At 46.1% G+C, this 25716-nt stretch overlaps 2 protein-coding genes across 3 annotated transcripts in view; both read right to left on the reverse strand.

Moving 5' to 3' along the window:
- Positions 1 to 2067: 2067 nt before the first annotated feature.
- C1H10orf82 (chromosome 1 C10orf82 homolog) lies at positions 2068 to 11593 on the reverse strand. The gene is made up of 6 exons (XM_036180412.1): positions 11566 to 11593; positions 10412 to 10472; positions 4026 to 4244; positions 3194 to 3380; positions 2282 to 2374; positions 2068 to 2212 (listed from the first exon to the last, which is right to left on the reverse strand). Exons 2-6 carry the CDS (start codon positions 10464 to 10466, stop codon positions 2068 to 2070), a joined length of 699 nt encoding a protein of 232 aa, XP_036036305.1. The 5' UTR covers positions 10467 to 10472; positions 11566 to 11593.
- Positions 11594 to 12851: 1258 nt separating this feature from the next.
- Hspa12a (heat shock protein family A (Hsp70) member 12A) overlaps positions 12852 to 25716 on the reverse strand; it is a 154098-nt gene continuing 141233 nt past the window's right edge. For both annotated transcript variants that reach the window (XM_036173893.1, XM_036173898.1), the window contains 5 exons: positions 24267 to 24353; positions 23656 to 23760; positions 22550 to 22808; positions 17792 to 17895; positions 12852 to 17077 (listed from right to left, as the gene is read on the reverse strand). In XM_036173893.1, coding sequence (XP_036029786.1) covers positions 16440 to 17077; positions 17792 to 17895; positions 22550 to 22808; positions 23656 to 23760; positions 24267 to 24353 — 1193 coding nt within the window. In that variant the 3' untranslated portion in view covers positions 12852 to 16439. The remainder of the gene's footprint in view (positions 17078 to 17791; positions 17896 to 22549; positions 22809 to 23655; positions 23761 to 24266; positions 24354 to 25716) is intronic.

The raw sequence follows: 25716 nt of genomic DNA on the forward strand, positions 1-25716 counted from the left end.
ATCTGTACAGACCTCCAAACCTCTATGGTTAACTAGTGCTGGGATTAAAGGTGTGCCACCATGCCTGGCTCTGTTCCCAGTGTGTCCTTGAACTCACAGAGATTTGGATGAATCTCTGCCTCTTGAATGTTAGGATTAAAGGTGTGTGCCACCACTGCTTGACCTCTATGATTACTATAGTGGCTGGCTTTTTCCTCTGCTCCTCAGATAAGCTTTATTGGGGTACACAGATAAAATATCACCACAGTTGTTTCTCTCCTTCCATCATATGGGTCCCAGGGATTAAACTTAAGTCATCAGGCTTGATGGCAGGAGCCTTTCTTTACCTACTGAGCCATCTTTCTGGACCTAAAATATCTTTGAAACACCCAGACTCACTCTCCTACCCCCAGCATGCTCTTTTTTCCTCCAGAGAACTCAACTATGCACTATACAGCAAGGATGACCTTGCTGTGTGAGGAGCTCCCAGAAAAACAAACAAAACAGAAAAACCTGTTTCTGTGGGCTGTGGTGATATTTTGTTTGTGATCTAACAAATGAAGCTTGCCTGAAGATCAGAGTGCAGAGCTAAGCCACTAGCCAGCCATAGAGGCCAGGCAGTGGTGGCACACACTTTTAATCCTAGCACTCAGGAGGCAGAGGCAGATGGATCTCTGAGTTCAAGGCCACCCTGGGCTACGTAAGATTGGTCCTACGTAAGATTGGTCCGGTCTAAAAGAGAAACAGAGCCAGGCAGTGGCTCACACTTTGATCCCAGCACTTCTAGTAGCTGGCTGCTCTGCTTCTCTGCTCTTTCAGCATTTACCCCATATCCAGCTTCAGGTGTTTATTATTAAGACTAAATAGAATTCCTGCAACAGTGGGCTCTGAGAGTTTCCAGGTGTTTTGATGCCCATGGACAGACTCTGTTCCCTCAGAGTTCCCTCAGATTTCTTCTGTGTACTGACAGCTACCACAAGAAATCAGACACCTGGTCTGCCACAGGAAAGACAGAAAACCAATCTTAATGACTGAACTGTGTCCCTTAAAAACAAGGACCTCAGAATATGACTTGGAAACAGGGGCCTGCAGGCTTGGCTAGTTAGGATTACATCAGGATGGAGCACAGTGAACTCCTATGCCAATGTGGCCAGCGTTCCCAAGAGGAAGTGAGTCTACAGACACATAGGAAGAATGCCATGGGACCAGAAGACAGAGACTGAAGATCTATGGCATGGTTTGAATGTAAAACATTCCCCACAGGCTCTGGTGTTTGAACACTGTCCTCCAGAGGTGGTGCTGTTTTTGAATGCTGCAGGACATTTAAGAGGTGGAGCCTCATTGGAGGAAGTCTGTCACTTAGAGGGCCTTGAGGTTTGATGTAGCCTGCCTCTGTCCCTGTCTCACTGCAAATGCAATGTGTCTGTCCACCCCATGTTCCTGCCATGCCTTCCCCACCACGATGGACTCTGAACCCCTGAATTGTGGCCACATTTCCACTCTTGAGTTGCTTCTTAGGTATTTGGTCCCAGCAACTGACACCTACAGATTTGGACTTTCTGGGTGGTGAAGCCACCCAGCTGGGTACTGTGTTCAAACAGCCCTGGTAGTCTCACATAGCTGGGGTCTGCCAGCTGGAGTCTCCCTGGGGACTTGGATTCTAGAAAACTAGGGTTGGAGTAGGAAGTCTTACCAAGGTTGGGGGCAGTCTACACCAGAACCCATGTTGGCTGACAGGGTTAGACTGGTTAGAAGGATTGGCTAGACTTTCAAAGAAGAGCCTGGCCCAGCTATACAAAGTTACCTTCGTGTCAAGAGGAGACAAACCTGGAAGGGTCCTTCACCAGGTCAACATGTTGAAAACTCCCATTAGCCCTCTCCCCAGACCAAAAAAAAAAAAAGAAAGAAAAAAACTTAGCAGGCTGAGAGGTAACCTCTCTATTCAAAGATCGTCATGGGTGACATTGCCAGTCATTCAGGGCACAGGTAGCAGATAAAGAATTCTTATTAAATCTCCTCATTGCCCAAAGAGTGGGAGGGGCTGGGTTTGATGCAAATGCAGCAGGCTTTTGAACATGATGAAGGATTCTAGCCCTCTGCAAAGGTCTTTGCTGAGGATGGTGGCTCTCCATACACATTCCTGCTGCACGACAGACTGGACCACTGAGCACAGCCACAGGTTTCAGGAGCTTGGGAGGCCTCACTTGCAGGTGTTAGACCTGGAAGAGAAAGCCTCCATGTGAGCTGCACACAGGTGACCCAGCTGAGCAGGCAGGTCAGAAGGAAAGAGTGCCTCCCTTGCTTACCCGGCACAGAAAATTCAGGTGGGAGACCTTGGAGCTGTGAGACTTTTGGAGAAGGGTCAGGAGGCTGTGCAGAGCTCACACCATATATTCTAAAGTAAGCAGAAAGCATGAAGTTACTCCTTATGTAAGAGGTATAGCATGCAAGTCCTGAGAAAGCACAGTTTGTTTTTATAATCCTTACAAACCACCCTAACGTTCAGAATTACGATCCCTGTTTCATGGATGGTAACTGAGATACAAGAGCTGCCTTGTACAATGCTCCAGTATCCCTGGTAGCTCCCTCCCTCAGCATCTTGAGAGCCTGTTTAGAGGTTCTAGCATGGAGCACAGCAGATCAGTCCTCCTCTGTTGGGGGAAGGCTGTCCTCTTCAACAAAACAAACAACTTCCAGAGGGATGCACGTGGAGCAGTGAGGAAGGAGACAGCTGCCTATAACCAGCCAGATCCACTGAATCAACCCCAGGGCACTAGATGTTGTAAACAATCATCCTCATTTTTATTTGTTGTTTGTTTGATTATTTGAGACTGGGTCTCTCTATGTAGCCCTGGCTGTTCTGGAACTCAGTATGTAGAGCAGGCCCTGAACTCACAGAGATCTGCTGGCCTCTGCCTCAGGACTGCTGGGATTAAAGGTGTGTGCTATCATGCCTAGCATCCCTTTTAGCATCTCAGCCAATGCTGGGACAGAGTGTTCCATTGATTGCTCCCAGTCCTTCCCACAGCAGGGCATGGCTGCCTGCAGGAAGACCCTGCTGTGACAAATAAGGCAGATTCTGTGCAGCAAGTCAGACCCAGAACTAAGACAAGGTCAAAGGAGTGCCGGGATGGGGTGTGTGCCCTGCTGTCCCTTTCCCCTCTACTCTGCTCCCTGGATCCTGCAGCTTATGGGTAATGCAAACTGCACTTACTGATCATATGGCTTCAGATGTGCCCTCTTGGCCTGCTCCATCAGATTCAGGAAGTCCTCGTAGCACTTTTTGGCCATGATGGTATACCTTGTGGCACAGCCAAATTCAGTGACCCTGGCTCTGGGCAGGAAGCCTGCCCAGCCAGGGATGGGGGGCTCGTCCAATGGTTTTTTCACATTCTTGCATTCTGCAAGGAGACAGCAGGGATCCTGAGGGTTTCAGAGAAGTACAGTGGGAAGCACTGCCAAGCTCCCTGGCACATTAACAGTTAACCCAATAAACCCCAGGCCACACCTAGATCTTCAACTGTGTGTCAGTGATCCTAGGGAGGGCTTCTCTCAGGTAGATCATTTCATTTCATTCTTTCAGCAACCAAGGAGGCAGATGCCACTGTTGGCTCCACATGTTACCTCCATGCCAAGTCCTGAGACGTAGCCAGGAAATATAGGTAGTATAGGTCCAGGACACACTTAGCTCTTAGGTTCTCAACCCAGAAGAGCCTCCAGGTGGGAGAAAGAAAATCAGAATCATCACCAGAAGTGCCATTAGGTCCTGGTGGTGACACTGATTGGCAGGGTGAATGCAGGACTTGCTCAGAGAACAATGAAGTCCAGCTCAGAGAAAACTCCCAAAGTGGCATCCACAGATCCATTAGCTGATCCTCAAAGTCCACTCCAAGGGTGCTGCCCTCCTCCCCCAACTACCTGGGATGGGTCCTTTCTCCTTGACATCAGCTGTGTTTGGTTAGGTACTCTCTCTGGCTCTACAAATGGCCTGCTGGGATTTCACTCAGGACCAGGGTTGAGAGAAGCTGATGTGGGGGAGGCCGTACCCAGAGTCAAGGGGTGGTACTTCTTGGCATACTCATGCAGCGTCCATAGGACTGTGTCCTCGGAGCAGATGGGCTTCAGAGCTGGGGCACTAGCCACAGAGCAGTTCAATTCCTGCATCTGCTCCTTGTATCTCTGCGTTCTCTCCTGGAAGGCTGTCACACAGTGATTCATGTGGTCCTCGCTGGGGGTTCCCTGGCAACTGAGCCATGGTATGAAGCCTGAGAGAGCACAGGGAATCACAGCCTGAGTGAGGTAGCTGGCTACCGTCTGAGAGCCAGTCTCTGTACCCACCACTGCAGCCCTCCACTTGGCTCCCCTCCACTGCCACCAACGCTGCATTTTTCCAAAGGCCATTAATACAAATGGTGGTGTTGTTCGAACCATAGCTGGGCCCTCCCAAGGCTGCAGAAAAATGACCTTGGAGCTGGGGAAGAAAGGTCCACTTCAACAAAGGATATGACAGTAATACACTGTGATGGCAAATCCCCCATGTCAGGCTGAACAGCAAATGGGGAAAGCATTTAATGGGCCTAAATGATAGTCTGAGGAGTAATTGAAATTATTCATCTCTTTTTTTTTTTTTTTTTTTTTTTTGAGAGAAAGCTTATTTTCCTTGACACTTCCCAAATGCAATCTGGGATCTTTCTTGCCAGACTGTAGAGAAATTGCAGGCCCATTAAGAGTAGAGACGGATAACATAAAAAGGTAAATTCATTATCTGCAAGACCCACCCCAGGACAATTTTTCACCATTTCCCACAAAATAACATGTAATCATTACAATTAGTAAGGGTAAAACACAACTATTCATTTACACGGGATGCTGAATCCTAAGTCCTATAATATTGCCACAATAAAGCCATTTTCTAAAAGGACAAACGAGGGGACTGGTTAAGAACTTGCTTTAAGCTGCATAGTAAGTAACTCTCAGGACTGCAGCTCATTGTTTTTTGCCTTTGTTGCTTAAGAAAGAAAACCTGGCTTTGGGGCTGAATGGAGCAGCTCCAAGTCCTGTACCCCCAAGAAAGCACCTTCTAGAAGAATCCAACAGACTGACCTCGACAGAGCTGAGGTCACAGATCCTTCATCTGTTATGCTTTGAATGTAAAATGTGTTCCCACAGGCTCGTGTGTTTGAAACTTGGTGTCCCACGGTACTGTTCCAGGAGACTGTGGAGGTGGGGCCCTGCTGGAGGAAGTGGGCAGCTGGAGGAAGTGGGGGCTGGAGGAAGTGGGGGCTGGAGGAAGTGGGGGGATGGAGGAAGTGGGCGGCTGGAGGAAGTGGGGGGCTGGAGGAAGTGGGGGGATGGAGGAAGTGGGCGTTGGAAGAAGAGGGGGCTGGAGGAAGTGGGGGCTGGAGGAAGTGGGGGGCTGGAGGAAGTGGGCGCTGGAAGAAGAGGGGGCTGTAGGAAATGGGGGCTGGAAGAAGTGGGCAGCTGGAGGAAGTGGGGGCTGGAGGAAGTGGGCAGCTGGAGGAAGTGGGGGCTGGAGGAAGTGGGCAGCTGGAGGAAGTGGGGGCTGGAGGAAGTGGGCAGCTGGAGGAAGTGGGGGCTGGAGGAAGTGGGGGCTGGAGGAAGTGGGGGGCTGGAGGAAGTGGGGGCTGGAGGAAGTGGGGGCTGGAAGAAGTGGGCAGCTGGAGGTGGGCTTTAAGATTTGTAATCCAGTACCACTTCCTGTGCTTTGCTTCTTGGTGTTGTGGAACATTTAACTATGTAAAGGTGTGTTACATTTGTTTATGCCGTGGGCTATTACTTCAACTGTGTAAAGGTGTGCTACATTTGTTTATGTTGCATTTGTTTATGTAAAAATGTGTTACATTTGTTTATGCTGCAGACTATTTAACTGTGTAAATAAAGGTGTGTTACATTTGCTTATGTTGACTTTGTTAATGATGTAAAGATGAGTTACGTTTGTTTATATTGCATTTGTTTTACTATGTAAAGATGTGTTGCTGTTTCACCTTGCCTTTAAGGCATCTAATTGGTCTAATAAAAAGCTGAATGGCCAATAGCTAGGCAGGAGAGGGATAGACTGTTGCACAAATCTTAATTGGGCTTACAATAAAAACTCGGAGCCAGATATCAGGGTGAAAGTTGAAATATCAGAGAAGCAAAGCAAGCCACAGCCACCACCTCTTACCTCACCAACTCCTCAGCCTGAAAGAGAATGAGTTCCTGTCTCCTCCATCCCACCCAACCATATCACTTCCTGTCTCAATCTTCCTAGTGCTGGAATTAAAGGTGTGTGTCCCACTGCCTGGCTCTGTTTCCTTTTTAAACTGGATTAATCTAATGAAGCCCAGTATGGCCTTGAACTCACAGAAATCCAGACATATCTCTGCCTCTGCCCCACAGAGTGCTAGGATTAAAGGTGTGTGCACCACTGCTTGGCCTCTATGGTTAATGTAGTGGCTTGTTATGTCCTCTGATCTTCAGGTAAATTTTATTTGTTCAAAATATCACCACAATAGATGGGGCTGGCAAGCAGAGAGAATAAGTAGGAGACAGCTAGGCTTGAGAAGAAGAGAAGGGAGGAGAGAATGAGGAGAAAAGGGGAACACACCTGGGGCCAGAAACCAGAAGCAGCTGCCAGACAGACATAGAGACAGCAGGAAAGTTAGATATACAGAAAGAAAGGTCAAAACCCCGATGAGAAATGAAGATAAAGAGAAACAGATTAAAATAAGAGCTAAGATAAGGCTGAGCATTCATAACTAATAAGAAGTCTCCATGTCATGATTTGGGAGCTGGTTGGTGGCCCTAAAGAAAAAGGCTGGTATATCTTGGTCTATCAAAATGTGAGGAGTCCCATCCATAAGACCCCCCTTGCCAAGCCTTCTCAACCATCATGGGTTATAGCTCTAACTGTAGCCAAAATAAGTCCCTTTTCCCTGACATTGTCCCTTATGAAGCACTTAGTCACAGAAACAAGGAACTATATAAACTATTTCACCAACCCCTGGGCAATCAAAATATGTCCTATGATGACATGGAGAAAGCCATAGAAACTTAAGGCCCCTTTTGAAGTGGCATCTCTACCACCAAGGCCTACTTTTATCTATATATTTATGTATGTGTATGTATATACATGACACTCACATACCTAGTTATACAAGACTTCCTAACAAGTGAAGTGTGCATATACTGACTTCTTTAATTATCACAATGACCATAAAGAATATCCAATGATAAGGTGCATTGTATTCCCCAAATAGACATATCCAAGTTCCTGATCCGTAATACCTATGAGCATGGTCTTCTGGGGGGAATATAGTCTCAGAAAACAGAATTAATGAGCTAGAAGTAAGATCATTCCACATTTAAGTCATCCCTAAAGCCAAAATGTCCTTAATAAGAGAGAGGGGGGAAGGACTGGAGACATTCAAATTTACAAACATCCATTTGAAGAATCAAGAGATGATGGGGCTGATTGCTAGTTTACATAATTCATTCTTTACATAAAGAAGGCTATTACAGTCTTGTAGACAGTGGACAAAGGGAGGTGTGAAATAAATCTGAACTGTCAGAATCCAAAACATATTTTTCTTATCTAGTTAGTAGGGCCAGGGTGAGCCTGGAAAACCTTGGAATGTTTTCAAGCATAGCTGCTTCTGAAAACAGCTATGTATGAAAACTGAGGGACCACTGAGCATTTCAATTATTCACAGTTCTCAGAAGCCTGATGGGGAAGAACCTTTAGAAATGGAGAGCAATGCCTGCATAGGATCAACCTAGGCCCTCTACATGTATGTGACAGCTGTTTAGCTTAGTCTACTTGTGGGACTCCTAACAGTGGGAGCAGGGGCTGTCTAACACTGTAGCTGGCTCTTGGGAACCTATTCCTCATACTGGATTGCCTTACCCAGTTTAATAGAAGGGGAAGTGCTTAGTTTTATCACAACTTGATATAAACCATGCTTTGTTGATACCCATGAGAGGCCTGCCCCTTTCTGAACAGAAGCAGAGGGGTGGACTGAAGGGGGAAGTGTGGAGGGCAGGAGGGGAGGAAGCAGGAGGAGAGGAGGGAGGGAAAGCTGAGGTTGGATGTAAAATAAATAAATGAAAAGAAAAAAAGAGAAATGGAAACCACTTGTCAAAGATAAAAGGGTTTCTTAGACATATGACATTCAGGGCTACAATCTCAACAGGGCAGGTGGTCAGTCTTCCTTTCTGAGACTCAGGAAGGAATGAGAAGGTAAGAACCACTCTTGTGGGGGACTTGAGAAAGGACAAAGCCCCCAACTTTTCCTTCTTTGTCTATCTTCAATCATTATGATCCACAAGCCACCCAGCAGGTGTCAAAAGCTTCTGGTATCCCAGCCAGCTCCTGAAGGATTTGGCCTAAGTGTTTTCTTCTCAATTAACCAAAACTGACTGTCCCCCTTGTGCAGCACTGGGCACTCCCAATGTGTGTCTTAGAAGCTGGAGCGCTTGTACTCCTGTGTAGCTGGAGTTTTCCTGGTCCTGCCTGGCCCACAGTCAGGACAAATCTTTCATCCACCAGGCCCACAGCTGCTCAGACCCAACCAAGTAAACACACAGAGACTTATATTGCTTACAAACTGTATGGCCGTGGCAGGCTTCTTGTTATCTACTTCTTCTATCTTAAATTAACCCATTTCTATTGATCTATACTTTGCCACATGGCTCCTGGCCTCCCGTACCTTACATCTTGCTTGTCATGGCGGCGGCTGGCAGTGTCTCTCTGCCTCAACCTTTACTTCCCAGAATTATCTTCTCTGCTTGTCCCACCTATACTTCCTGCCTGGCTATTGGCCAATCAGTGTTTTATTTATTTACCAATCAGAGCAACGCATTTGCCATACAGAACATCCCACAGCACTTCCCCTGTTCTTTTTTTCAAAAAGGAATGTTTTAACTTTCACATAGTAAAATTACAGATAACAAAACAATTATCAAGCAAGAATTACAGTTATAATATCTAGTCTATTTATAATAACTAGTATATTTGGCAGAATTAAAGGAGATATCCTACCTATCTTATATTTGTGAGTCTAAGGTTTCATATCTAACCTATCTTTTTTATAATTAAGGAAAATTATAACTATCTAGTCTTCAACTACATCAAAGACCTCAGAAGGATATACTATTACCTGAGAAATGGGAGAAAGATGCAAGCAACTTTCGGAAGTCTTGCAAGAGTAGACAGAGACAGCTGGCAGCCTGGACAGTCATCCAAAGTTCTTTGGTAATGTTGGGGCATTTGTCTTCAGCCCACAGGCTAGAGTCTCTCAGTCACTTCTCTCTGTGTCCTGTAGAATGTCTGGCAGTTTCCTCTGCAAAGCAGGAACCTGAAGGACCATTTTGTCAAGCAAAGTTCAGTGGTCACCTTCCTATGGGTCCTGCATGTCCAGTCGATCAAGCAGTCCAGGCAAGAACAGTTTCTTGCCCAAATGGCTATTTTTGCCAAGGTGAAAATAAACTCTATATAGAGTGTCTTCAATGCCCATCCTCCTCTCTGAAGTAAATTGATGCTGCCAGGAGCAGACATATCTCACTGTCCAGAAAGTCTAAATTTTAAAAACATTTTAAATGCCATATTCTCTAGGTCTTTGAAGTATTTGAAGATTACCTACTTAATTGAATTATATCTATGTATACCTAGAAAACTTAACATGACTACAAGTATGATTATCATAGAAGACTAATTGTTAATCTGTATTTCTTAACTGTCCATTACAATTTAAATGAGATACATAAACATAATACTTCAAACAAGAGTAGAAATATATATACAGTATAACAAAATTAACTTTAAATCTGTATCAATAAACTAAAAGCCATAGCAATGTAAAATATTTCAAACAAGTTGTTGCTCTTTAAAAGTAGGTTCAACAATCTACCCTTTTATCCTATCACATCTATATCCTATATATCTATATCATATCCCCTTTTCTTCTTTAGAGATCACAATTATAATCAACCTGATTTAAATAAAAATATTGGTTTTTCTCTGTCCCACACCAGAGGGCTCTTCTAATATGGGACAAAAGAATCTCTCAACCTTTTTATTAATTAATTAATTAATTTGTTTATTTATTTATTTATTTATTTTAGCAATATGTTTGGGTTTAGAGAAGGAGTAAACCAATTCCATCTCCAAAGCCAGCTTTGTATATTTGGAAATTTGGGCATAGCTTCTCTTACTACTTCCTGTTGGAGGGGGGTACTGTATCTTATGGGAACACAAAGAAAATTTTAGGATTATGGAGTAGTCCGTGAGGGTGTATTGTCTCAGCCAGTTGCCTTGAAACTGTTCTGGATATTAGATCATCTTCCTACATATCTATATCACTCCTGCTAGACACAGACAATGACCAAGACAAGCCAGAGCCCAGGACTATTTGTTATGAATGTATCTACTTACCACTGTATCCTGGTGTGATGGGCTGTTTTCTCATGAAGGTCTCAGGAGACTCCATTTTACTCTGCCAGTGAAGGGAAAGAGGCATGAATGATCTCGAGAGGCTCTGCCTCAAGGACTTAGTGTGCATGTGCAAGAGTTCTCAGGTATAAAAGAATGACTTTGTCAGGAGCTGAGACTGAGAGGTAGGGCCACCATCACACCCAAAGCTAGAGGACAGTGAAGTTAGTTATAAACCAAAGACCTGGTACCAAGGGTTCATTATTTTTTATGCTTATTGCGGATCTCCACCTATGAGTGTCTCACTTTCCAGAGATACCCCTCCTACTACCTCCCATCCATCCATCCACCCACCCACTCATCAACCTAATAAAACTATATGCATATGGCCATAGATTTGTGAATAGAAAGATGAGCCAGACCAAGGAGCTACCATGTAAAAGCGACTTGAATGAGGGAATGATAAGAAACCCATTTCTCCACAGTCCACTCTTAATTCAGGCAGAATCTGGTAGCAACTGATATCTGACAATGTCTGGTGACATTTTGGGTGTCATAACTAGGGGGACAGGATGCTACTGGTATCTTGTGACAAGGTCCCTTCTCAATTTTATTCAATGCATATGAGACCCCCACAATAAAGGCTTGGTGCAATTCTGGTCTTGGATCTGAAAACCACACACACACACACACACACACACACACACACACACACACACTAACATGGAGTCCAAGGAGGGGATGAATAGAGGTGATAGGTGTCCATTCTAGTACCAGCTAGATAGATACCACCTCTGGAGCAAATCCTTCGTCTCACCAGGCATCATCAATAGTCTCCCACAACGGACCAAGGTTTGTATATGGGTTCTGTGGCTCATCTATGCCCTATCCTGCCAAGCCAGTGCATCTCTTTATAAAGTGATGCTTTTGTGGCTAGGAGATTGTTTCAACGCTCTGGAGTGAAGGAGATTATGAGCAACGACTGATAAAGTCCTAGGGGCGGGATATGCTTGTGACCCCTCTGTAGTTAGAACAAGGCCAGCCTGTGAGGAGATGGGGCAGGGAAGCACTTGGAGGGATTTCTGAACAAAAGCAGGGCAGGGGCCAGGACAGAATAGGACCCTTCACCACCCACTTCCACCTGGCCCTGCTCTCACCTGGGCGGGCCGAGCAGCCCCACGGGAACTAGGCAACCCTGCCTGCCCACCTGCTCTTCCAGGCCTTTGTGTGTTCACACTAGCTGGGCGGGGCAGATTCTGGATCCATCCGGGATATTTGGGGCTGGCCCCGCCCCTTACATGGGGACCAGGGGTGGGGGTGGGGGACGACACCGGAACCAGAACCAGGAAATTGGTAAACCCAGTAAACTTGGCCGCTAATCCCTCAGCGGCTAGTTCTGCCCTGTACTGCCAAGTCCAAACGCTTGCCCATAAACATTTGTTCTGGGAGCAGATGCCTGTAGCTTGAGTGCTTCATTCCCACCAGGGGAAGCGAGCTCCGGTTTAGTGGTGTGAACACAGATGGGATGTGTGCGGAAAACCACTTCCATTTCCCCCCAGAGGTTGCCAGTGGTCTCCATCCCCACCATGTGAGGGCCAGCAAGGGGCAGGAGACAGTTTGGGAAAGAAGGCCATCTGTGTCTATGTTGGCTTCCAAATACAGGCCTAGTACACCCCTGCAGACATCTCTTTCTCCATTATAAGAGCTGGGGTTTTGGTTTTCTGCCAAGGTCCCAGGGCACAAACTCTTACCAAAATGAAGGTGTGCTTGAGGAAGTTGCCTTACTTCTTTGTAGCAGTGGTTTTATATGGGAGAGAAGACGGCCTGAGCCATTTCATTTGGGTGAATCTCAATATGATGGAACTGTGTGAACCAAATGGGGCATGGGTGCTTCTGCCTGGCTGCTGCCACTATGGAGAAGGAACTGCTTTCCACTGCCCTCCTGAAGCTTGTTAGTGCGATTCCCTGGAGAGGGCAAGACCTTGCTATTCTGGAGACTCAACTTGAGATCAAGCCAGGTGGAGTCAACAACCTTTCACCACCTTGGACTCCTGGAACCACACCCCAAGCCATCCAGACACTTCTAGAGACAATTTAGAATATGCCCTAGGTGGGTAGAGCCTGGGAGGAAGCCAAGAATTTAGACAGATAGCCTCTGCCTGAAAGGATGTCCTGCAGGCAGGCACAACCCAGGCCTTAAACACTTTTAATGATTTTCATCTGGATGTCGTGAGTCATCAGTTGACCCTAACCTTCTGCCTTCTCTGTAGCTAAACCACCCTTCCTATTTGGAGGAGACAGGACTCCAGGCATCCATGGAGCTTTGGTTCCCAGCAAAGGAAGGGCTGTCAGTAAAGCTTGAACCACCTGAAAAAGGACTTGAGAAAGGAAGAAGTCAGTCCCACCAATAAACCCCAAATGAGAAAAACTATTCTAGGCCACATGAAATTCAGAGTTTCACTTTATTTGGATCTGTGATGACAAGAGAGTTTGAAGTTTGGCTCTATCTTGTAGTGAACAAGACTCCAGTGGTTGAGATCTTAGGATATTGTTCTATATTTCAAGCAGATGAGAGGTGTTAGGATATTGTGGCCAACAAATTTTATACTAGCCATTCACTTAAGCCACTCCCCAGCATACTTAATACGCAGCCTAATCACAATGATTATATCACTACAATGTGAAATTCGATCTTCGATTAATAATGCATTTTGACTCCTGTTTATATTGGTGCATGCAATTCTTTGCTACCCTGGCAATTAACCAGACCTGGACTCTAAAAGCTAAACTTGGTTTAAATAACATTCTAAGGGTGGGGGGCAGGCTCTGTAACCTGGACTCAGCCATCACTCCCCAGGACCTCTTCCGAAGCACCTCCTCTTTCCTCCTTGATGCCACTTGTCTGTCAATCTGCATTTATGAATACCTGCTGTGTACAGAAAAGCTAGTTAAGTAACCAGATAATATATGCAAAGGGCAATTGGTCAAGACCATAGACCCTCCAGAACTTCCTAAGTTGGGGAATGTGTTCCAAGTGTACTTATCCAGTGTGCTAATAAGATTATTTCAGCTAGGGTAGGGATCGATTGGAGAGCTTTAGTTAAAGAGTTTGGCTACTGGAGCTGCATCTGTGGGCCAGAAAGAAGTCAGTAAAATTACCACTCCTTCTCCATCATCAGTTTGCTAACACTGCAGATTTCTATCAGCTCATTTAGGCGAAATAGGAGCAAGGAGATAGACTTAGCATAAGGTGAGGAGTGCTTTACATTAGCCAGGAAAAGAAGGGCTGAACTATACCGCTCACACTTATCCAACCAGAGACCCCCGTGTATGTACCACTTGGTCCCTTTGATCACAAAGTATGCAATGCTCTGCCTTGCCAGAGAGGAATGGTCAACAACCCTTGGAGACACAAAGCGTTTGGGTAGGCATTGCTTACAGAACCAGAATGTTCAGCTCTCAAAGTCTGGACAGGAGAATTGACACATGACTCTTCGTGCAGAAGCTGTTCAGCTTTGGGCAGGGTGTGCAAGTGTGGAAGGGCCTGATGAGGCTGTCGATCTGGGTAGTCTGTGTGATCAGAATACTCTGACCCAAGGCACCTCTGTCTATTGCTCAGTCTTGCATACATAGTCAGTCCATTGCATGGTATCAGCACAAATAGTGACCAGTGAGAGCAATTAAGAAATGAAGCTGTGGAGCTAACAGGCAGCAGTGTTAGTAACCAAAATTAAGAGTATTTTCCTTTGCAAACAAGCACACAGTAGAAATAAAGATTCTGTACAAGATTCTAGTATTATATATATATATACATATACATAAAATTATATCCATTATAACAAAATTGAAAGTCTATTTGAGGACTGTGGCTGGAAACACCAAAGAGAGACCCATGAGCTTCTGGGGCAGAGTTAGCAGGAGAGTCCTAGCAAGCATCCCGATGCCCGGATTTGAGACCCTGCCATTCAGTTTGGGGTCCCATTCTCTTGCTCTGTGGTTTGATAGCATTTTCACATTCTAGCAGGGAATTCTGCAGCAAGTGGTGTGAAAAAGAAGACAACAGGTTGAAATTCAAAATGCTACTTAAAATCTACAGGTTGGCTATGATGATGGGTTCACAAATCCAGCTTGCATTTGAAGTCCCTTCCCTCATTCTGTATTCATTCATTAACTCACTCACTCATTCATTCATTATGTATGCCTCCAGTGATTTGAAGTCAGAATGAATTCCAGCAAGTGGGAGAGGCAGCTTTGAACAGATCAGATGGACTGTGAGTCAGATTCTTGATTCTTTATCCCCAGTTGGCTCCTGAACGTTGACTGGCTTTGGCTTTGCACAGAGGGAAGGCGAGAACAAAGAACGGAATGGCTCCCTGGGCAGCTTCATTCTCAGGGTTCATTTTGCCACATCTTTTTCCTTCTCTGAGGGTTAAAAGGCCCTCACCCCCCGCCCAGGCCAGGTGGATCTCTAACCCTCTTATCTGACAGAAGACCACATGCTGTGGTCTGTGGTCACTTCAGCTTTGACAAAATCTCAGGTTCAAAATTCTCCCTTCTTACACTGAAAACGCAGACCCCATCTCTCCAGAGTCAGCAGATTCAGGACCTGCTCTTGACAAGCACCCAGGCGATTCTGAGGCAGGTGAGCCACAGACACGCTTTAGAAAAGGCATTTTCATTTACCAGGTCTAGGTTTACATACTATTTTTAGGTGACGTTGAAAAGCTGAAGATTTGATTGAGACATTTCATGGGACAGAACCCCCTTTCATGTTTCCTTATTGGGTAATGAAGAACAGCTGGAAGAAAGGGGTTAATTGGAAATGTGCATGGTTTGCAAGGCAGGAGCCTGTTTTGGATTTCTGGGCTTGGTGATACATATAAACAGGGCAAATAAAAACTTCATTTTCTCAAACTAAATTCCTACTAAGATCGCCTACAATTATGCAGAGCCTCTGAACTCAAGGTTTATGGTTCTGGGAATTGCTTTCTGATCTGTGTCTTCATTTACTGGGTTTTTAGTGAACCCTAGTCAACTGTTGTCCAAAAATGCTTAACAGTATAGTGTAGTGAGATATGCTGCGATAGACCACATTCATATAAATTTTATCAAAGTGTGTCTTCATAATAGTCCTATTTCATCATTATTGTTGCTATCTCTTACTACTTATTAAAGGTATCACAGGTATGTAAGTATAGAAAAAACAGTATAGATAAGGTTTGGTACCATCCACAGCTTTGGGCATCTGCTAGGGAACCTCAGAATGTATCTTCTATAGATAAAAGGAAGCCGCTGTAATTTGGGGTAAATCACTAACTCTTCAATGTGCATACCTACCAAAGGAAGTTTTATCTGCTCTGGAAAATTGAGGTATCAGCATTCTTACCCCAACTCCCCAATCCTGGTTGACTTAGCCAAGGCTGTCCTATCTTTCATTGAGCCTTCTTGGAATTTAAATTATGTGAGAACCTAAAATAGTGTAGGCAGTCTTCTCCCACCAGCTTAAAAAAATACTGTAAGTTGCCACTGAGTCACCAATTTGAGTCCCATGATAAAGAGAAGAACTTAACTGCAGGAAGCTGATATTTCCTATTCACTGCCATCCAAGATAATTTAAAAAGACCTCTAAAGAAGATTCCCCTCTTGGCTCAAAGGTCTCACTTTAACTCTAAAGAGATGGCAGTGGGTGTCCTAACTCCTCCCTTACAGGGACCTCTTCGTAGCAAGCTGCACCAATTTCCTCACCAAGGAACCTGTGAAAGCTGGCTGCTTTGGGATTCTTGAACTTTCTATTTTCAGACCTTGATATTAATATATTAATTTCTGAGTTTTTCTGACTCCAATGTACCCTCAAAAAAAAAAAAAAAAAAAAAAAAGATCCTTAGTTAATTCTCTCCCTGGTTCTCATCTTTCCTACTGAAATTCCGGTGGGCAATGACAAGGATCAAGGTTGGGGGAAAGAACAGTCAAGGTTGAGGTCAGCGAATGCAGACGAGTCCCAGGGGGCTGGTGGCAGGGAGGGATGGTTACATTAGTAATTTAGGAAGTCGATCCCCACTTTGACACTCTTTGAGGTGGCTATATCAATGGCTGTGGCCTTGATCTCAGTGTCCCCAAACTGCATGAGGGTCTGAATTTCCCTGCGGGCAGGCACTGCTGTGCCACTGGTCCCTGTGAGATCCAAGCGGAGCGTACCACACTTTTTCACCCCTGGGTCAGTGATGAAGCTGACATTGTCATGCTCAGAGCTGTAGATGTTGATGACGATGACCAACTGGGAGGGCTTGGCTGGAGTGTAGCTTCGCTTGACCAGCTCCCCCAGGGCCACGGACTGGTCAGCAGAGATGAATTTGTCAAAGACATCAGTGCACCAGCGTGTGCCATCCTTCACCAGCAGCTTCTCAGGAGGGTGCTTCCCCTCCACGTAGCGGTTCAGCACACCTACTCCGTAGGTGAGAGGAGACCGGCGCACCTTGATGACAGCAGGGTCCAGACCAAAGAGGACAGCGCCCTTAAGGATGGTGAGGCCCACATCCTGGGGGATAATGACCCTGCACTTGTCACCAAAGGCAGCCTGCACTGCCTGCTGCAGAAGGGGTGCCTCTGCAAAGCCACCCACCAGGAAGAGGAATTTGACTGTGGAAACCTCAGGCTTCTGAAACAGGTCCCCTGAAAGGGAAGGGGAAGAGAAGATCAGGTTACCCAAAGCAAGCCAGCAAGGGGGAAACGCAGCTGTCTGAGCCTATGGGAGTCAGCTAACCATGACCCTCAGATGGACACTGGCTTTGCCCAAGCTCATCAAACGGAGTTTGTACTGAGCTAGTCTTATGAAGAAAGGTTTACACACTATATGCCTAGGAACAAAGGCCAGGGCTGTGCCAGGCAGAAGCCTAATTTGTCAGAGGTGGTGACTTTAATTAGAATTCATTCTTCACAACCTGGGTGAGGTTAACCAACACACAAGATGACAGCATGAACAGACTCTGTCTTGCTGGAACCCTTCCTTGGTTCACTAAACAGTTCCTTCTTTCCCAGTGAGGCAAGGATTCCTAAGTTACCCTGATACTTCAGACAAGATAAATTCCCAGGACTTGTCACTCTAGAGTAGTATGGCTTCAGAGTTTCTTGACCTCTGACCTTCAAGGCCAAAGTGAAGCCTAAGTAAGGGCAGGTCCTCAGTTTTCTCAGCTCTGCAGAATTAGAGGAACGATATACAGAGCTACATCCAGCAGCCTCCCTCATGATGTGCCCAATCCCTGCCCACTCCAGAAGGCTCCAACCTTGTAGCTTCCAGATCCAGGTTACTACCAACTAGGCTGCCTCAGTAACTGTCCCTATTCCACACTCTGTCTCACAAGTGGCCAAGGCCCATCTGATACTTACGGAGGTGCTCAATGATGCTGTCAATGGTTGGCTTAAAGAGGGCATTCATGGCATCTGGACTCATCCTTAGCATCCCCTGGGAGGACCACTTCACAAAATCCACGCTGGGAATAGCAACAAGAACAAGCAGTGAATGAGTGCACTGTGCCTGGGTTGATCTACACAGATGTGTGGCCTGAAGGAATAGCTGTCCCATCATGGGGATTAAGCATTTTAAAGTCAAAAGCATTCTTGGGAATTCACTCAACTGCCTGGACCTGGACCCTCAGAAGCTCAAGAGCTAAGACATAACCTTATCTGTTTCTCTTTGCTTTATACCAGCACCAAACTTCCCCCAGTATAATGAAGGCCAGAGTCTAGCACAAGAGACATGGAGAGGCCCTCAGGCTTTCACTTACCCAGTGATAGCTGGATACAAGCATGTTAGAGGACTGTAGGACTGACATGAGCTACAAGCCTGTGCTCAGGTGCACCTCCTTAGCTCTCCAGCCCCTGTGGCATCACAGAGCTGAGCCTAATCTTACAGGATGGCCCCTGGGTTTCTAGTTCTCTAGTCAAGACCCAGCATGGCCAGAAGCAGCAGTGTGAAGCAGAAAGAGCACTGGCCAGGGAGGCTGGGCTGTGGTGTGGCCTCATTACTCAGTAGCCATGGACTCTGGCCACATAGCCCTCCATCTTCTCGAAGCCTGGTCTCCATGGCTGGAAGCCAAGGTTAACAGTTCAAACCTTAGTGCCCGTCCCAGGGAAGGCTGTGAAGATGGAGTAGATGCTATCTATGTCTGTGGAAACACTTGGGAAAGATTTTTCTTTTCCTAGCGTAACTCATGTTGGGAACTATTCATTATCCAGACCCTCAGTAGAGACCCCACTTTCTCAAAAGTTCACGGAACATACAAATGGCATTTCAGGCTCTGAAGCAAAGTGCACACCAGCTTCTCAGCAACACGTCTGGATGATACCAGGTTTTCTGAGCCAGGATAGATTTCCATGGCATAAGCCAAAGGACAACATATTGTGTGGAATGACCCTGTGGCTGCTTGTGGCTGGCTGGTTTCCACAGTGGGAGGGTTGGGAGGCCCCAGGACCTGGGATTCAACCCAGAGGGCAGGTGTTCTACCTAGGAAACCAATGGGGCAGAGAAAACACCATCCCAGGAAGACTGCCAGCCTGATGTGGCCCTGTCCAGAAGGCAGGAAACCATGAATCAAATCTACTCTGTTTCTCACTAAAAGGAATCAAGGCTTCTTAGAGAAACGGTCCAGTCCGGGTCCTGGGCAGAGAGTGTATGGAGTGAATCAAGAGCACCTTCACAGAGCAGAGGCCATTTGCTGCATCAAAGGGCTCGGAACCAAGGGGAAGAGGCTGCTTCTCTCCAAGGTGGGACACTCTGGGCACCAGTGAGGCCATAATCACCATGGTTTAGAATATACAAAGCATGCTTAAATCCATATTTCTCTACAAAATTAAACTCATTACCACTTTGAAGGATGCTAGGATCTACCTTTTTTTTTTTTTTTTGAGACAGGGTCTCACCATGTAGTTCTAGCTGGCCTAAAACTCCCTATGTAGACTGGACTGGTCCCAAACAGAGAGTCTCCTGCCTCTGCCTCTCTAGTGCTGGGATTAAAGGCATGTGCCACCACCCCACTTTTAAAAAACAACCAAAAGGAAGAATCACCATTTATTCTCTTTTCTGAAGTGACCAACCACAGAGGAAAAACTGTTTCTTTACAAGTGTTCCAGACACACCAATTAGAAAGAGCAAGACAGTAGGAGAGTAAGTATGGGTCCACCCTTAATGAAATGTGGACCTGGCAGTGGTCATCAGTGGGCACTAACATCTCAAAAGAAGAGACAAGTAGACTGCACGTGTCCCCTGGCGTGGTGTATTAGGAACTTGCAGCGTCTATGATTACCTGCATGAGAAACTGCCCAAGATTGGGCTTTCAACATCCTGTCATGGGAGGGGAAGAACTCAGGAAGCCCTACTCCTCCCTGAGAATTATGGGTAGTAATGGCTGCTGGAGAGGGAGTGATGCTTTGCCTCCAGTGATATAGTGATAAGGTGCCCATGTTCCTATAAACAACCTTTCACCAATGCTACTGTACACAGTCCTAATGAAACTGGGCTACACACACACACACACACACACACACACACACACACACACACACACACACACAGAGAGAGAGAGAGAGAGAGAGAGAGAGAGAGAGAGAGAGAGAGAGAAACTAGAAGGGACTAGGAAGGATCAGTGGGGTGGGGCACAAGAGAGGGTGATGAGGGATGTGCTGGCTAGTTCTAATGTCACATTGGCAGAGGCTAGAGTGATTTTGAAAGATGGAATCTCAATTGAGAAAATGCCCCCATCAGATTGTGACTGATATGGGAGGGTCTAGTCCATTGTGGGTGGTCTCACCCTGGTAGTCCTGGATGGCATAAGCCAGCCATGAGGAGCAAGCCAGTAAGCAGCACTCCTCCATTGCCTCTGCTTCAGTTCCTGCCTCCAGGTTCCTGCCCTGCTTGGGTTTCTGCCCCGACTTCCCTCAGTGATGGACTGTTATGTGGAACTGTAGGTTGAAACCCTTTCCTCCCTAACTTGCTCTTGGTCATGGTATTTTATCACTGCCACAGGAAACCTAACTAAGACAAGTGGTAAGATCAGAATACATTATACACATATATGAACAATGAAGTTGTTGCATATAATCATTACATATAATTATTCTGTGGTAATAAGCATAAATTTACAAAAACTGCCATACATTAAATAGATTTGCCCAAAATCCAAACTTGAATCCACCTGAGACTCAGTGTCAGTCTATTTGGAAAAGGATAGCAAGGGAGAGAAGCACAGACCATGGAGCCTTGGGCACACGGTGAGTAAGATTAAGACTGTGGAAAAATCTCAGGGCAGCTGGTCCCCTTGACAACTAACGCACATGAAGGGTGAATCCAGGAGGGGAGTCTGTATATGTGGGGTGTGACAGCACCTCATGCAATGCAGCCTCCATTAGGTTGCTGATACAAACTAAAGAAAATGAGACAGAGAAATTGATAATGCTAGCTGGCTTTTAAAAAGTGTGTGTGTGTGTGTGTGTGTGTGTGTGTGTGTGTGTGTGTGTGTACTCATGCAGGCATGGGCACACAGACATGTCATAGCATGTATGAAGAGGTCTAAGGACAACTTCAAATACCAGTTCCCACTGTTCACCTTGTTTGAGATTGGTCATGGTGTTTATCACAGCAATGGAAACTGCTCCCCACTGAGTATTTCAAGCTTCCTGGCCCACAAGCTTCCAGGGGATTCTCCTGTTGCCCACCTCCTCTCTTCTGTAGGAATGCTAGGATCTCAGAAGCATGCTTCTGAGCCTGGCTTTACATAGGCTCTGGGGACCCAAACTCTGGTCCTCACATTTACAAGGGTTTGACCGCTGAGCATCTCCCCAGCCCCTAACTCAAGGACACTGAAGAACAATACATTGTAAGTGCAACAGTATTATGGTCCTATTAAAATATCTATCCTTTAGAACTCCAAGATGACACATTTATGGATTAGATAATCATCAGAGATTTGCTTTAAAATAATTGGGGGAGTCCCATGTGACTGGCTAGGAAGTGCCAATGATTGGAAGTAGATGATAGACTTTCATTTTTCATTATAAGAAGGCCATTAAGAGGGGGTGACTATGGAAAGTGACAGGTAAGAAAATTAGACTGTAGGGTCAACCACTTTGGACATGTATATCAAAAGTAATTTTTAAAATGATCTTGTTATGTTGCTCATGCTGGTCTTGAACCTACCTCAGCCTCCATATTGCTGGGATTACAGGCAAGTGTTACCACATATGGCTCAACAACAACTTTTAAAAGGTTATCATAAACTTAGGGGATGTTTTTCTATTTAAAAAACTTTCAGCTTTAATCAAAATCTTCCATATGGGTTCATTTTGCAACAAACTGAGCTATAATTGCAGGCCAGAGCCGTGGAGAAGCAGGAAAACCAAATTCCCACTGAGGCTCATTCACCTAGTACACACCAAATCCTATTCTAGAAACTGCTGTAGCAGCCACCTATGGTGGTTTGAATAAGAATGGCCCCACAGACTCATATAAATGCTCATGACACTGTTTGAAAAGCTTTAGGTGACATGGCCTTGTTGGAGGAAGTGTGTCACTGCAGGGTGGGCTTTGAGATTTCAAAAGCCCATGCTAGGCCCAGTGTCTGCCTGTCTGCCTGCCTGCCTGCCTCTGTCTCTCTCCTTTCTCCTCTCTCTCAGCCAGTTCTCTAGCACTACTCCCTGCTCCCTGCCGTGATGATAATGGACTAAACCTCTGAAACTGTAAGTAAGCCCCCAATTAAATGCTTTTATTTACAAGAGTTGCCTTGATCATGATGTCTCTTCACAGTAATAGTGACTAAGACATCACCCAAACAAAATGTCTCATTTTTGTAAAGCTATTATTTTCTCAGGGAACCTACCAGCTAACACGTAGACCACACTTTCTGTGACCTGGGTAGTATGCTAACTGCCTAACCGCCAGGAACTCATGTTACTCCCACAACCACCCTTTGAAGCAAGTAGAATTATTCCCCCCATTTTCTACAGCAGAAGTTAAATTGGGGCATTGATGAATTGAGTCACTTGCTCAAGAGTACACCAAGCATTGTCAGAACGCACAGTCCACACCTGATTTCTCTGTCCCATCAACACTGTCTACTCCCAGACTCTGGTGCCCAAAGTGAGCCAACTTACTTGCTCTTCCTCAAGGCATGCTCCACGCTGTGCCCCCGGAACTTCTTGTAGTAGTCGATGAAGGAGAAGGGCAGAGTGATGTTCAGGGGATTGGTTCGATCTGGTGCAGCAGCTCTTTTGCGAGACTCAAAGGCAATCATTAGGTCGACCCAGGCTGCCGGGCGCTTGATCTTGAACTGTTCAATGAAGTCCTCTCCAAATATTTTACAGAGCAGCTTTTCAAATTCATAATCTACTCCCAGAGATCCATACGGTCCACCTGAGAAGAGACCAAATGGGAGCCCACAACGTTAGAAAAACAATGAGAGGCTGAAGCCAAATGACGAAACCCCGGGCCCCCATGTCCTCTGAAGCACACTGACAGCAGCTAACCGTGCCCACTCACTCTTCTGTACCCTTAGGCTCTTCTGACTCTGTGACTTTTTCCCCTTCAGTAATCCAACAGTCTGTTTAAATCTATTTCATTATAAATAAAATCAATATAGATAACTAACTTCAAAAATCACAGTCCTCCCTCTTGGAAAACCCACAGGTGAGGTCTGGAAAACTAGCTGGACTCAGGCTGTGCAGTCTGCCGATGGCATCACCTTGGCAGACTTCCCCTCCCAGATGGAAAGGTACGTTCCTTATTTTGATGATCTTGATCTAGGTGTAGAAATCTGGCCTTAGATTGCAGTCAGAGGTGATTACAAGCTACAGGCAACTTGTGGCAAAACTACATTAACAGCCCAGCGGTGGTGGCGCACACCTTTAATCCCAGCACTCAGGAGGCAGAGCCAGGCGGATCTCTGTGAGTTCGAGGCCAGCCTGGGCTACCAAGTGAGTTCCAGGAAAGGCTCAAAGCTACACAGAGAAACCCTGACTCAAACCAACCCCCCCAAAAAAAACTGCATTAACAGCGTCACTATCCAGCTGGATGCCCAAACTAAAGCGGTGGTTTGCCTTTGAAAGAACACTTGAATATATTTTGCTTTCCTATTGTAAACAGATGGAAGGGCCCTCCACCACCCACAGTCCACATGCCTGTGATGCTGAGAGAAATTTAAAATGAGTGAACCAGAAATGACTGGGGGCTGGGAAAGCCAGCCAGCCAGGCGGTGGCTCACCTGTTGCTTTGTACAGTTCCTTAAGGTGTCCCTCTGGTAACCGTATCTGATGGACTGTCAGGTCTACGGTGCCTCCGCCACTGTCAACAACCACATACTTGTCACCTGGCATAAAAGACAGTGATCTTTAAGATACACCATGTATCCATTCCCCCTCAAACAAGCTGGTGAATGATACAGCTACTCACATCAGCACTGCCCACAAGCACAGTGGTTTTTGTTAATTAGCAGCATGGCAAGTTATGCTGTAATTAAAGAGAATGCAGTCATGCCCATCCAAGAGGGAGGGCTAAGCATGGATGAAGAAGCAGCTGAGAGAATCCAGAGGACCAAGGCATTCATGCCACATAGGGCTGTGTCCCCACCACAACCCATGACATGTGCTTCAACACAAGACTCCCTCCAGAAGTGGAGAGCCTTATCTTCCTTGGGAAGAGTATCTGCATGGATTTCCAACATCCTAGAAGGGCCATCCCTGAGTGAGTGGCCTTTAAAGCCCCTGCTACTGAGCATCTTCCCAGAGTGCAAATGTAATGAATAATAATACATGTTTGTTGGCAGTGAAAACAAATAATAACAAGTAGGAGCAAAAGACATCCCAACGACACTACCTTCCTCCAGCTCAGACCAGATCTCTCCTATGACATTCTCCACCAAGAAGGTCCGACTCTGCCGGTTACGCCGAACATGTTCCTTAGCTAGCGGCCAACAGAAAGAAAAGAACCAAGCATAAGAAAAGGGCACGAAAAGGCATTTGTCTGCAGCAGCTGGAGACAACAGCATGGTGGGTCCAGGGACGGGACATTTACTGACCCTTGGCCAATAGGATTAATAAACACAACATCAAAAACCAGAAAGCCAGTACCTTCAAGGGAAGAAGCCCTCATCTTTGGCCCATGCCCAGCTGTAAAGCCTGCCTTGAGGAGATTCTTGGCTGTGGTGACTTTCTTCTGGGGAGCGGGTTAATGAAATGGGCCAGTTTCCCAGCAGCCCACAGTGCACTAGGTTAAACCATTTCACATCATGGAGCTTTGGAATGCTGGGTATATTTTGCTCATGGGAATCTCTGGGTGGGATAAAAGGATCTGGAGCCCTTTCCTGCAGCTGTTGAAGACAATGTACCCTTCTGCCACATGGGGGCGCTTCAGCCACAAGGTAGCATCGGAACCTAAGGAATCCCAACGCTGCATCACCAGGGTACCCAAGGGATGCTTCTGCCAGTGTGATGAGTGGCTGGAACGCCTTTGGGACAGACAGGGCACTAATAACCAACCGTCCTGTGCTCAGCTGAGGAGGGTGAGGTCATGGGACTCGGAAATCCCAAGTTTTTTGTTTGGCAATGTGAATCCTTAGACCAGAAACCCTCACAACTTTTGAGATCTAACAATTTCTAAGTTTGGAAAAGCAGAAAAATGAGCCAAGAAAGGTATTGTGAAAGGGTATGCTGGAGGCAGCAGGCCACAGCCAAGTGGGCTTTTGGGCCAATCACTTTAGCCCTTTGGGCTTCAGTTTTCTCATCACTAGGTCTAGGTTCCCCGTGGGCAGAAAGAGACTGCTTTCCTAATGCATCCTGCAGGCCAATTGTATACCTGGAGTGACGTCGTGCACACAGTAGGTGATAACAAAGGCAGAGCACCTACTATGAGACCTGATGTTCTCTCAAAATGACAACTGCAACAAATGATTTATTAGAGCAGCCCTGGGTGACAGAGAAAGTCTCTGCTGCCTTGTCATCCTCCCTTGCTCCCCACCATTGTGTTCTTTAAACCCCTAAGCTACCCTTCTGCTTCTGAAATGCCTTTGAATCCCTCCTTGCTGAATATCTAGCAGCATCCTTGACCTTCTAGTCTCTTTCTGCAAGAAGCAGAGTTTGCAAAACTAACTACTCTCAAGATTAGACCAGCAAACACCCAGCTGGCTCCAAGTTCTTCAGAGCCTGGGTTGGAGTGCTCAAAGGGGCCCCTCAGAGGGCTCCCCAAACTTGGACTTCTCTCCCATTCCCACACTGGTTCCCGGTGAGCTATATTAGACTAGAGGTATGGTTCAGTGGTAGAGCACACC

Source organism: Onychomys torridus, chromosome 1 (genome assembly GCF_903995425.1).
Source record: "Onychomys torridus chromosome 1, mOncTor1.1, whole genome shotgun sequence".
NCBI classification, from domain to species: Eukaryota; Metazoa; Chordata; class Mammalia; order Rodentia; family Cricetidae; genus Onychomys; species Onychomys torridus.